At 38.0% G+C, this 12,436-nt stretch overlaps 1 protein-coding gene across 1 annotated transcript; it reads left to right on the forward strand.

Annotated features, from left to right (window-relative positions):
- Nucleotides 1-1,343: 1,343 nt before the first annotated feature.
- LOC142613688 (uncharacterized) lies at nt 1,344-7,693 on the forward strand. Its single transcript, XM_075786140.1, has 4 exons — nt 1,344-1,834; nt 2,848-3,084; nt 3,260-3,477; nt 7,090-7,693. The coding sequence occupies exons 1-4, from the start codon at nt 1,559-1,561 to the stop codon at nt 7,259-7,261; spliced, it is 903 nt and encodes a 300-aa protein (XP_075642255.1). The 5' UTR covers nt 1,344-1,558; the 3' UTR covers nt 7,262-7,693.
- Nucleotides 7,694-12,436: the final 4,743 nt, after the last annotated feature.

Here is a 12,436-nt window from a genome sequence, read left to right on the forward strand (position 1 = left end):
CTATTGGTTGGTCACAAATATTATCCACACATGTCGGTCCAGAAAGTCCAAACCCCAGCCGAAACAACAAAAGGAAAAAACCTCAGAGATGTCAACTTCACTAGTGTTAACGTTAGAAATCAAAAAGAAAAACCCCAATAGTGAGCGAGTCAACCCATCTTGGACCAGCTCAGTAGTGGCTCTCTCTCTCTCACTCACTCAGTAACTCGGTAAAGAAAAAAAGAAAAAGTAAGGAAACTCCAAAAGCATACCTTTCGTGACGGTGAAGCCACGACAAACCAATGACGCATCACCACCCCATTACTCAAAAGTTATCACCAGCTGTCACACAATTGCGCTCTCCTTCAGCCACGTTATTCACTAAGCTTCAAAACGACACCGTCTCTTCATTGATGAACCGAAAACCCATAAAATGTGCTAAGATTCTGAGAATAATTTTAAAAAAAGAACCGTTAATTAAATTAGATTTTATACTTAACCCATACGTTTAGATATTTCAAATTGAACCCTATTTTTTGATAAAAAATTTAAGCTGTTTATTATTTCCCAAAAAACACGAGCCAAAAAAAGGGTGAATGATTAAAATATTATTTGCATAAGTGTAGAGTGTACAAAGAGACTAATATTTTTGTTAATATTGTTTGCATAAAATGATTGAGAGTTAAAATTTTTAATAAAAAATTATACAAAGTGACTTGTTGAAGTGTTATAATGTTCATAAAAAATAGACACAACTACTTTTTTTTTTATATATGATTTAATCAAAATTGATGTGACAATAGAATTTAAGTATTCCATATAGACCACAATACACACTTGGTGCAATGATCATTCTACATGTATAAGTGCTTGTGGGGTGTGAGGAGTAAGGGCCGAGGAAGTCTCAAAAAGAAAATTTCACACATATGCACTTAGATTAAATTATAGTAAAATTTTTATCTTATATAAAAAAAAAACTTCATATAACTTTGTAATAATCACTCTTTACCATTAGATGAAGCCATGACATTTATTGATTTTTTTTTTCAAGTAAGTGAGAATGAGAATCAAGTCAAAGTATTTTATTAAACGACAAAAGATTCTACGAGTTAAGCAAATTGAATCTTATAGCAAATATGTTGATTAAACTATACACTTTATATTTGTTTAAGCAATTTTTGTTAATGCTTGAATTGAAGCATTTAAAAAAAAAACATATAGGGTTCAATTTAAATTTTCATAAAATGTAGGTTTAATTTAAAATCTTTTGGGGTCAAAACATGATTTACAAAACAAATAAACAAAAAAATCGTTTTTAATAAGAGGTTTTATTTATAAGTTATAACAATCCGTAGGCATTGGCTAGTGGTAACCACCTCCGCATCTACCAGTCTTTCTTTGCATCGCTTCGCTGTTTTTGTTTCTCTCTCTCTCTCCTACAGTACTTTACATGGCATTTTGCTAGGGTTCCCAATTCTTCACAAAAATTGTAATTGGATAATAAAAAAAAAATTGCTATTCTCACGGGGGGGGTGGTAGGAGGGTTATCTGTGCCACCGACAATTCTTGGGGTTATACGATGACGTATTACGAGGATGATGGTGGTGAGGTTGTGCCGGAACTGAGGCTGAGAATCGGTGGCGAAGATAACAATGGGGTTGGGGGATACGTGAAATTGAGTGAAGGTCCGAGCGATTGCGAGGAGGAGCAGGCGATCGGTGTGGTTGCGGAGCCTTCGTCTCCGAGAAGAGGAGGGTGTTTGTGGAAGTGGTTCAAGTTGGTTGTGCTTTGTATCTTCTTGGCGTTGTTGGCTGCGGTTTTTATCAAATGGGTCGGGCCGTTTTTCATGGACAAGGTCGGTTTTTGTTCTATGAAGTTGATTGCTTTTGTTGGTAATAGACTAATAGTCGTGTTAGAGTTGAATAATTGGGTGTTTTGCGTAATGGGTTTTTGTTCAATTACCGTTTGGTTGGGTTTTTTGTGGGTTGAATTAAAATTCATGGAAAAAAGTTACTTATTCACGTGCACTTAGATTTTTTTTTGGGTGCTTTTATAATGTGTGTAAACTAAATGGCCAAGGATGAGTAATTATGTCTCTTTTGAATTTCGATTGTAGTTCTAATAAAAACTTTATTACTTGAAAAGAAAGGGCGGGCGGGCGTGATTGTTGAATTTCCTGGGAGATTTTTGTTTTTGTGTTTAGTATTTGCTTATAGGGTCTGTTCGTTTGCTCCTGCAAGCGTTGTTTTTTTTATAATAAGAATAACAATAATTGAAATATGTTTTTAACAATGTGGACAGCTCTAGGATGGCTCTTCATTGCTATATAGGGGGGCGAAAATTAATGTGTAGTAGTTTTGATAAAATAGTTCTTTACTTGTTGATGTTTGATTTTTGTTTTTGTTTTTGAATAGTGAAACTTGGCAATTTTGATGTCTAAATAAACCATGTGGCAATTATAATAAGCATTGAAGTATGCTTTATTAGATAGATTTGGTTCCCTTTAAAATTGTTACTCTTCAATCCTCATGTATTTTAATGGTTCTTCTGAGTTGTTAAAATTCACTATGGATACTTGAGGTGATATACCAGCTTATTTGTTAAATGATACTTTGTTTATCGAAAGCAATTGATTCTTCAACACAAACTTTCAGGTGTATTTTAAACGGGATTGTGAGTTGTGGCTGATTAATATGCTGTCTTCCAAAGCAAACAAAATTAACCCAATTTCTGATAGATTGGGGTATCACTACTTTCTGATACCACCAGTTTGGTGAAAAAGTTTGCATATGTATTGTGGAAATGCTTGCATATGTATAAATTTTTTTGTATCTATTACTACCTTAATAATGAGATAGTATTTTGCAGGAGATTATTCCTATTCTAAATTGGGAAACATCAACATTCAGTACTCCTGTTCTGGCGGTTCTGGTTTTTGCTTCTTTGGCATTATTCCCCACCCTACTTTTTCCATCTTCGCCATCAATGTGGGTTGCAGGGATGACCTTTGGTTATGGCTATGGATTCTTGTTAATCTTTTCCGGGATGGCTGTTGGTGTATCACTTCCATATTTCGTTGGCTCTCTTTTCTATCATAAAATTCAGGTGTGTCTGTCTGCTGTTTTCATTATCTACTGCTAACTTACCTCTCTCTCTCTCTCTCTCTCTCTCTCTCTCTGTGTGATTGTGAGTGTGTATGTCCACATTTGATTGTGTGTGCGTGTGTGTGCATGTAAAATGCACATTTAATGTAATTCAACATTTGTTGATTCTAATGCAGGGGTGGTTAGAAAAGTATCCTAAGAGAGCTTCTATTCTAAGAGCAGCTGGTGAAGGAAATTGGTTCCATCAGTTTCGAGCTGTGGCATTAATCAGGATTTCTCCATTCCCTTATATCATATATAACTACTGTGCTGTGGCAACCAATGTGAAGTATGGTCCTTACATCATGGGATCTTTGGTGGGGATTGTGCCAGAAATTTTTGTTGCAATCTACACGTAAGAACTCTCTCCCTCCCTCCCTCTCTCTCTCTCTCTCTCTGTGAATTTTAATTTTGCATATTTTCATGTCTTTGTGCATGTATTTCCAATGCTTGCATTTAATATTTGAATTCCTCGGACTGTGAATTTCCCTGTTGCTTAGAACTGGTGTAGCTTGAGAATGACCTATGCTATACGGAACTTCTATGGTGATTTGAGGGGAAGATTTTTTTTTTTTGATAAGTAATAAGTTATATTGATATAAAAAAGGAACACCCTAGTACACAGGGAGTGAACAAGGGTTAAGAAATCAAGTACAGAAATTGCAAGAGTCTAGGAAATCAATAAAAGAAGGGAATGATTGTTTTTGCAAAGCAAACAACCAATCCATTAAAGTTTTAAAAAAGAGTAGCTTGAGGTCCGGAATAGATCTCTCAATATCTTCAAAACATCTACTATTTCTCTCCCTCCAAAGACACCACATTAAGCAATGAGGAATGATGGACCAAATATAACAATTTCAATGACGACCAAAGCTGCCTTGCCAACACCCTAACAGCCCCAAAACAGTGTGCGGCATAACCCAAGTTACTCCAAATAGACCCAAAACCATAGACTGTAGATCCATAGCAAAAGGACAATGAAGGAATAGATGGTCAACCGATTCACCATTTCTCTTACAAATGTAGCACCAATCCAAAATCCACACCTTCCTTTTTCGTAAATTATCAATTGTCAAGCATTTCCCTAAGGCAGCAGTCTAAACAAAGAAAGCTACTCTAGAGGGAATCTTCTGCTTCCAAATACTTTTCCAAGGAAAACCATAGAAAGTGTTGCCAACTAAAATTCTATAATAATCACTAACCATGAAACTCTTATCTATGCTAGGTATCCAACACATTTTATCCTCACCTGGCCCCCTTATAGGAGAACCATATATGGTTTCCTTGAAGTCTGACATAGCCTCTAGATCCGAGAATGCACACCCCTAAAGAATCTCACATCCCAAAAGAGGACACCATTGGAGGGCTTCATAAGCTCAGCCACACTAGCATCCTTATTCCTGCAAAATCTAAACAAGTCAGGATATCTAACAGCAAGAGATGTCTCTCCACACCACCGGTCTTGCCAAAACTTCACTCTAGACTCATCACCAATATCATATAGAATATGGCATGAGAAAGAAGGCCATCCCTGACTGATATTTTTCCATAAACCAACACCATAAGGGCCATTCACAGATCTAGTATACCAGCCCCCCCACACACATCCATATTTCATCTCTATCACTTGTCTCCAAAGGGCATCTTTCTCAATCCCAAATCTCCATAGCCACTTCCAAAGTAAAGCTTCATTGAAAAGTCTTATCTTCCTTATCCCTAAGCCACCCCGAAGAAATAGGAGCACAAACAGTAGCCCATTTAACCAAATGAATTTTAGGATCATCTCCTAAACTGCCCCATAAGAAATTCCGCTGGAGCCTCTAAATTTGATTAGCCACACTCACAGGTATAGGATATAAAGATAGAAAATAAGTGGGTAAATTAGATAGGGTGCTTTTGATTAGGGTGACTCTACCTCCCTTGGATAAATATAAGTGTTTCCAACCCGCCAATCTCCTCTCCATATTTTCCAGAATTGGATTCCATATAGTCTTATCCTTGAATTTAGCACCCAAAGGAAGAACTAGATATTTCTTTGGAAGAGAACCCTGCTTGCAGCTAAGAACAACCGGCAAAAGGTCAATATTATGGACTACCTTAACCGGAACCAATTTTGACTTGCTTAGGTTTATCTTTAGACCCGACACCGCCTCAAATCAGATAAGAATCAAAATCTCACATTTTCTCAGCTTCCAAACAAATATTATAATAGGAAATCCGAATATATAAACCAAATCAACAAAAAACATAACAAAAAAAAAAAATCAATTTTTCTCAAAATAAGCACTGATTGTGAGAGAGGGAGAGAGAGAGAGATAGATTGAGAGAAAGAGAGAGGTAAACTGCAGATCAGTGGGTGGGTTTGAAGGAGGCAAGATTGGCCGGTGGGTTTGACGGCGGTGAGATCAGCAAGTGGGTTTGAAGGAGGTAACTGCGACGAGATCGGAGATTGTGTTAGCTTTTCATCCTTGTTTGGTCAAAGGGAAAGAGAGAGGAAGAGAGAAGAGCTTCCTTGACTGGTGGTGTAGATTTGTAGCGAAGACGATGACGGTCTGGTGTCCCGTGAGGCCGAGGCTTGAACCTGCGGCGCGATCTAACTAGCGAAGGTAGGTTGGGTCGGCTTCTTCACTTTCCCTTCTAGCTCTCTCTCTCTCTCTCTCTCTCTCTCTGGGGGTGTGTGAGTCCGGAAAACGAATTGAAGATAAAACTAATGTGTAAAATATTTTATAGGTCAAGGGGCCTTATTTTACGGTCAAATGAAAAGATTTCAGTTTGACCGTATTTTACATGTGCAACCAAACACGCATAGGGTGTAAAATATTTTTCCAAATCTATCTACACCCGAAACAAACACAGCCTAAGTGGCATTTCTAAGAGAGAAAAAAGGGGGGGGGGGTGACTCTAAATTTTGTTGAGTTAGATATTTCCAGGACTCATAAATCTTTTTGAGTGAGTTATACTTTATAATGGCTCATTATTAAATCTTTTGCTATTACTCCAAATCAATCAACAGAGCTCTTAATTCCACTTGGTTGCTTCTCCATGTTCATGAGGTCTGCTGAAGGCCTTATGGCCATGGTTTTCTTGAAAATGCCTTCTATAAGCTGTCATGCCATTGCCAGATAACTAAGTAACAACCTTCATAAAAGTTACTTTGACAAGATCAATTGAGGTTGACAGTGGCAACGAGAATGAGAAAACTAACTGGAAACTAATCTTCAGTCCTTGAGAACTATAAATATAGCAAGACCTCCAAAGACTCTAGAGGTATATATGCCCCTGAAGACAATAGATTGAAGCTAGTTCTGATTGTAGCATGCTCAGGCTCTTTATTATTGTAAAATGCCTTGGAGAAACCCAATTACTTCATGTAGAAGTGGTTCCAAATGTGTGAGGCAAATTCATTATCTTATAGAATTTGGTACAATGCTTTCCAATCTTTGTGCAAAACTTGGACAGTTATAGTGGTGAAGGGGCCTTGGGTTATGTCAAGTCCTGTAGAAGTTTCAGCACTCAATAATTATTGGTGTGGTAACTACCTTTTGTTTGATGAAGGTTAAAAGAACTCTTTGCAATATCTTAGGTCAGATGAGCCAAATCCAGGCTGTAGGATTTTCCTTATTTAAGGACCTGTTTGCTTGATCAAGGTAACTAAGAGTGTTTACCGTGTAATTACGACTTGTGTTTAATTAGAAAAAAAAATTCAAAAAGCATGAGGGTATTTGGTCAGCAAAATTATGTTTGATGTCAATTTTCCCCCGTGTTCTTTTTTCTTGCCTGCCTGGAAGTTGGTTATTAACTTAATGGCTTTGCAGTTGGTTATATTTGTTTCATATTACAATTTTCCAAATTACTTCTATTCTTTCCCCATGTAGCTGTACAGATACTGATTGGAAAAGATGGGATTTAAATGGTGTATCTGTATTTGATAATCTCCTCAACTCATGGTCACTTTGTTTCATTTCAGTGGGTTGTTCATAAAGACTTTGGCAGACGAGCGACACTCCCTTTCAGCCCCACAGATTGTCTTCAACATTGTGGGCTTCTCTGCGACTGTGGCTACCACTATTTTGTTCACAATGTATGCAAAAAGGCAGCTCAAGGTATTGCAAAATGAAGACGAGCTATTATTGCAGTAAGCTTCTGGTTCTACTTTGGGGGGCACCAGCTTCCAGGAGCTAGCTCTGGGTTGCATGTGAAACATTGTGCATGACTGGATGAGGTTTTATTTATTTAAACGGCTTCATCCATAAGATAAAATGGTGCTGCTATGTAAACACTCTGGTAGGTGGCGACAGAGAGGAAGCCAAGACAAACACATCTAACATAACTGACATAAATGTTAACACCATCATTTTTTTTGCTTAAAAAATTGTGTTCTCTCTCTCAAGATCTCTCATTTGTAAATGATTTAATAGTCTGCTTCAAAAGGAGTGAATGGACTTGGGGCAAGATTCTTGACTGTAAAAGTTGAATGTAAACAGTGTTTGGATTATTGCAGTAAGATTCTTGACTGTAAACATTGACGTAGCATGTATATAATGTTCTATAGAAGTTGTTGGTGTTTTTTATTTATTTATTTCAGTTACTTTGTTGTATTGCTGCTGCCTTTAGACTGAGTATGGGTGTAAATAATGCCAAGAAAATCTTATTAAGAGTTATTTTTATTCGTATCCCCCAAAAATTAAAAATTAAAACTTATTGTTTTTCTTTTTAACCATTTTTTTTATATATGTTTTTTTATTAGTTAGTTGGATCTCTTTAAATTCAAAAATAAAAAATAAGAAATTGACGGAGTTTTTGGGACACTTAACAATAATCCTCTATTGGAAGGGAACAACTAAATTAAATAAAGTTACTAAATTAAATAAAGTTAAAACTTATTGGAAGTGGACAACTAAATTAAATAAAGTTAAAACTTATTGGAAGTGGACAACTAAATTAAATAAAGTTAAAACTTAGAAGATTGTGCAATTTGTAATATAGCATAATTTTTTACTATGAAATAGATTCTCTCTTTAAAATCATCACGTTTACATGAGGTGAGCCTTGAAAGTAAATAGTAAATAGTTTTATTGACAATACATACTTCTTCTTCTTATTTATTTATTTATTTTTTTTCCGATCTTAAAAGTTAAAATGCATTACATTTCCATGTCGCCTGTTTGGCTTTACCTCAGTTTTAATTCAATGGGCAACAATTACCAATTGTTTTTTCTTTTTCTTTTTTTGAGAAAAACAACAATTACCAATTCTACGTGATGATGTTATTTATAATTAACTGAGATTATTGCGCTTTTATAAAATAGGTGCATTATCCATGAGGTTATTGTTTCTTAGCACAAGTGCAGCATCCATCATATTATGATTACAGATATTAATTTTTGCTGCCATTTGTCGAATCATGTTTTACTGGAAAAATAACTCGTTCGAAAATATTTTTGTAAATAAGGAAAACATTCAAGATAAAACAATGTTCTCAATAAGATTTAAGTTGTCTGATATCCTTACATACAAGAGATAAACATAATAATCATGTCAGAATGGAGCTAAATGATAACAATAGTTACTGGTAGTTAATGGAGGCAGCAAGAGTAATTCCGAAGAATCCCTTATACGGAGAGGACTTGTTTAACTAATAAGGAGTTTGGGATGGTGCTGCTGATAATGATGCCTACTTGACCATGGGAAGACCAAGGATCTAAAATGAAGGAAACATGGTGCAATCCCCGAGGAGACAAATGTAACTTGGTTCTGAACAAGGAAGAGAAGAAAAAGGAAGGACAAAGCAGCTATCCTCTCTGCATTAAATGCACTGCAACCACTTAATTGACTGCATTAATGAAAAAAATGACCATGAACACTGTCCATCACAGCTCATAGTTTGTTGTAGAAACCTTCTAGCAAGATCTTGATGGGACAAGTATCAAGAGAATCTAATCTCGACCCTCCAAATGTAAGATCCAGATGCATCCTTGCTAATTTATATAAAGTCAAGGAGCACTTGGATCAAAGGGGGGAGAGGAGGAAAAAAAGAGGAAAAGAAACAAAAACAAAAAGGAGTACAACCATTCAGTTGTAACTACATCCTTGGATTGAACCCGAGGACGAACACTTAGCTGATTTCAATGCAAATTCTAATTGAATACTTCCACTTCACATACAAAATTTAACCCTGACCTTCATTTCATCTTACACAACGGTTATTTCAAGGTTGACCTTGCATCCCATCTCTATAAATTAATTGTGTGAGTGAACTGTAGCATAATTAAAACTAGTCTTAATTAATTAATTTACTTTTCATTGGCCACAGTTGGCTCTGTCTGTGGGAACGTCACCTGAGGTACCCTTGCAGTTATGGCTGGTTCTAGGCACAGCGGATCACTGGAGTCTGTTGGTTCTCAATGCAGAGACCATTTCATTAGTCTGGAGAGAAGAAGGGATCGTCATATAGCACACACTCATAGTCAGGGAGCACCCTTCATCCATTTTGAGCAGATTGGACAGCACGAGGCTAGTCATCACTAGCGTGATGAAGAACTATACAACTTGGAGAAGAAAGTTGAGCGGCTGCATCGACGTCTTCATTGCCGAACTCGAATAAGGGGAAGTAAGACTCCTTCTCCAAACCAATATTCAAGTACTGGAAGTGACGGCAACCCAAAAGCAGGATTCTGCCTAGTGAATCATTTACATCATACTCCTGTCGCACTTCTGGACAAAAATATTACTGTAAGAAATCTTGTACGTAGCCGAGGAGAGGCCAGGGGCATGACGCCATGGGGGAAGGCTCTCCTTCAAAGTTCTCGCTCTCCATTTTCTCAGCGCATTGAGCAAGCTAAGCCCTCTCATCACTTCAACCAGCCTATTTTCAACATCTATAATGGTAAAACCGATCCTGTCGAATATGTGAGCCATTTTAACCAGAGATGGCCACTCACTCCAAGAATAAGGCCTTGATGTGTAAGGTTTTCCCTTCGAGCCTTAGTCCAGTGGCCATGAGGTGGTTCGACATCCTCGAGGAAGGATCAATACATTCCTTTGAGGAGCTTACGAGGGGTTTTAGGCCAGGATTTGTAACCTGCAGGAGAGTTTCTAGACCCTTAAACTCTTTGCTTTCGATGTCTATGAGAGAGGGAGAGACCCTGAAGAATTATTCTGACTGATATTAGGAGATATATAACGAAATCGATAGAGATTTTGAAGATGTCATTGTACGGACATTCAAAGTAGATCTTCCTATGCAATCTGACCGATGGAAGTCACTTACCATGAAACGACCTTGGAGTATGCATCAATTGATGGATTGGATAGAAGAACATAAACGGGTCAAGGATAACCAAAGTTCTAGTAAAGGTAAAGCTAAGGCTTTTTCCACTAATCGAAGGGATAGTTCAGTAGGCCGGTTCGCATCTTCCAGGCCGAGGAGGGAAGTTTATAACCAAACGCCCCATAGTATCGCGGGCCCTTAAGCGGTAAACTCGATGTTCAAAAAGCCAATATATCGTGTTAAAGAAGATTAAGTACGAGCCTTACTTTAAATGGTCAAATAAGATGGGAGTAGTCCCCACTAAAAGAAATCGGAATCTTTATTGTCAGTACCACCAGGACCGAAGTCATACGACCGAGGACTGTAGAACTTTATAAGCCTTTTGGGACCAATTGATTAAAGCTAGAAAGCTGAAGCAATTTCTACAATAACCAAATAGTCAGGGAGATCGACCTACCGTAAGACTACAGAGAAGTGGGGAACCTCAGTCATCCTTGGGAACAATAAATGTTATATTTGCGACCCCAAGAGAAGCACCTCATCCAGCTACTAAGGTGATGTTGGTGTCGCCACAAGTGGGAGAATCTACAAAAGAGACGCCATGTAAGAAGTCTGGGGTTTCAAAGCAGCCAGTCATGGGATTTTTCGAGGAGGATAAGTTGGGAATGATTTAACCACATGATGACGCCCTAGTGGTAACCTTGTGGATAGCAGGGTTCGATGTCAAGAGAGTGATGGTTGATCAAAACAGTGGGGCAGAGATTATATACCTTGACTTATTTAAAAGTTTAGGACTTAAACTTGAAAACCTAGACCAGTATGACGCTCCGTTGATTGGGTTCGATGGAAACACTACTATTTTGAAGGGGATGATCCGGCTGCCCGTTCAAACGGGGGGTAAGGTGGTAGATGTAAAGTTCATAGTGGTGGATGCTTTTTCGCCATACACCACCATCTTGGCCAGGCCATGGCTACATGCCATGGGGGCGGTCTCATCCACGTTGCATATCAAGTTAAAATATCCTACCTTTGAAGGGGTGCCCGAGCTAGTGGGATGCCAATCAATAGCCAGACAGTGCATGGTGGCGGCGATTGGTCACCGTGTTGTCGAGATTGGTTCAGAGGAAGTGGCTCTGACATTGTAGCAATTACAGCTTGGGTCGCTTGCTTCCTCAGATGGTCTAGTGTCATCTGAAGAGTTAGAAAAGGTCACCATTGGAGAGGATGTAGATAGATACTTTCAAGTTGGAATTCAACTCCCAGTAGAGGCTAAGAAGCAATTGGTGGACTTTCTCAATGATAATTTGGATGTTTTTGTGTGAAGTGCATATGAAGCACCCGGGGTTGATCCTAAGTTTATCTGCCACCACTTGAACGTTAATCCCAAGGCTACCCCGAAAAACAACTACCTTAGCGTTTGTCTAAAGAATATGTCGAGGCTGTTAAGGACGAGATCAATAAGTTTAAGCAAGCTAGGTCAATCAAAGAGATTTTCTATCCTGAATGGTTGGCTAATATTGTGGTGGTAAAGACGAAATCGGGGAAGTGGAGAGTATGTGTGGATTTCACTGATCTCAACAAAGTTTATCCAAAGGACTCGTTTCCCGTCTCGAGAATAGATCAGTTAGTTGATACAATGTACGAACATCCTAGGATAAGTTCCCTAGATGCGTTTCAAGGATACAATCAATCCTACAAGCGCTGCCTGACCAAGAGAAAAAAACCTTCCTTACCCCGACAGGCAATTACCACTATAGGGTAATGCCATTCAGGCTAAAGAATGCAGGATCTACATATCAAAGGATGATGACCAGGATGTTTTAGAACCAATTGGGAAAAAATGTGGAAGCATACATTGATGATATGGTGGTTAAAAGTAAAGAAGAGTCCGAGCATCTGTCAAACCTTGGTGAAATTTTTGCAATCTTGAGAAAGCATAAGTTATGTTTAAACACTTCTAAGTGCTCTTTTGGGGTAGGGTCTGGAAAGTTTTTGGATTACATGATCACCCATCGAAGGATAGAAGTTAATCCTGACCAGATTA

The sequence above is a fragment of the Castanea sativa genome, chromosome 10, assembly GCF_040712315.1.
Source record: "Castanea sativa cultivar Marrone di Chiusa Pesio chromosome 10, ASM4071231v1".
NCBI lineage: Eukaryota > Viridiplantae > Streptophyta > Magnoliopsida > Fagales > Fagaceae > Castanea > Castanea sativa.

Bases quoted from the DNA above. Each gene is read 5' to 3' on its own strand.
- LOC142613688 (XM_075786140.1), top strand. From the start codon at position 1,559: ATGACGTATTACGAGGATGATGGTGGTGAGGTTGTGCCGGAACTGAGG. The intron at 3,085-3,259 runs GTGTGTCTGTCT...ATTCTAATGCAG, and splicing joins TTTTCTATCATAAAATTCAG to GGGTGGTTAGAAAAGTATCC. The intron at 3,478-7,089 runs GTAAGAACTCTC...GTTTCATTTCAG, and splicing joins ATTTTTGTTGCAATCTACAC to TGGGTTGTTCATAAAGACTT.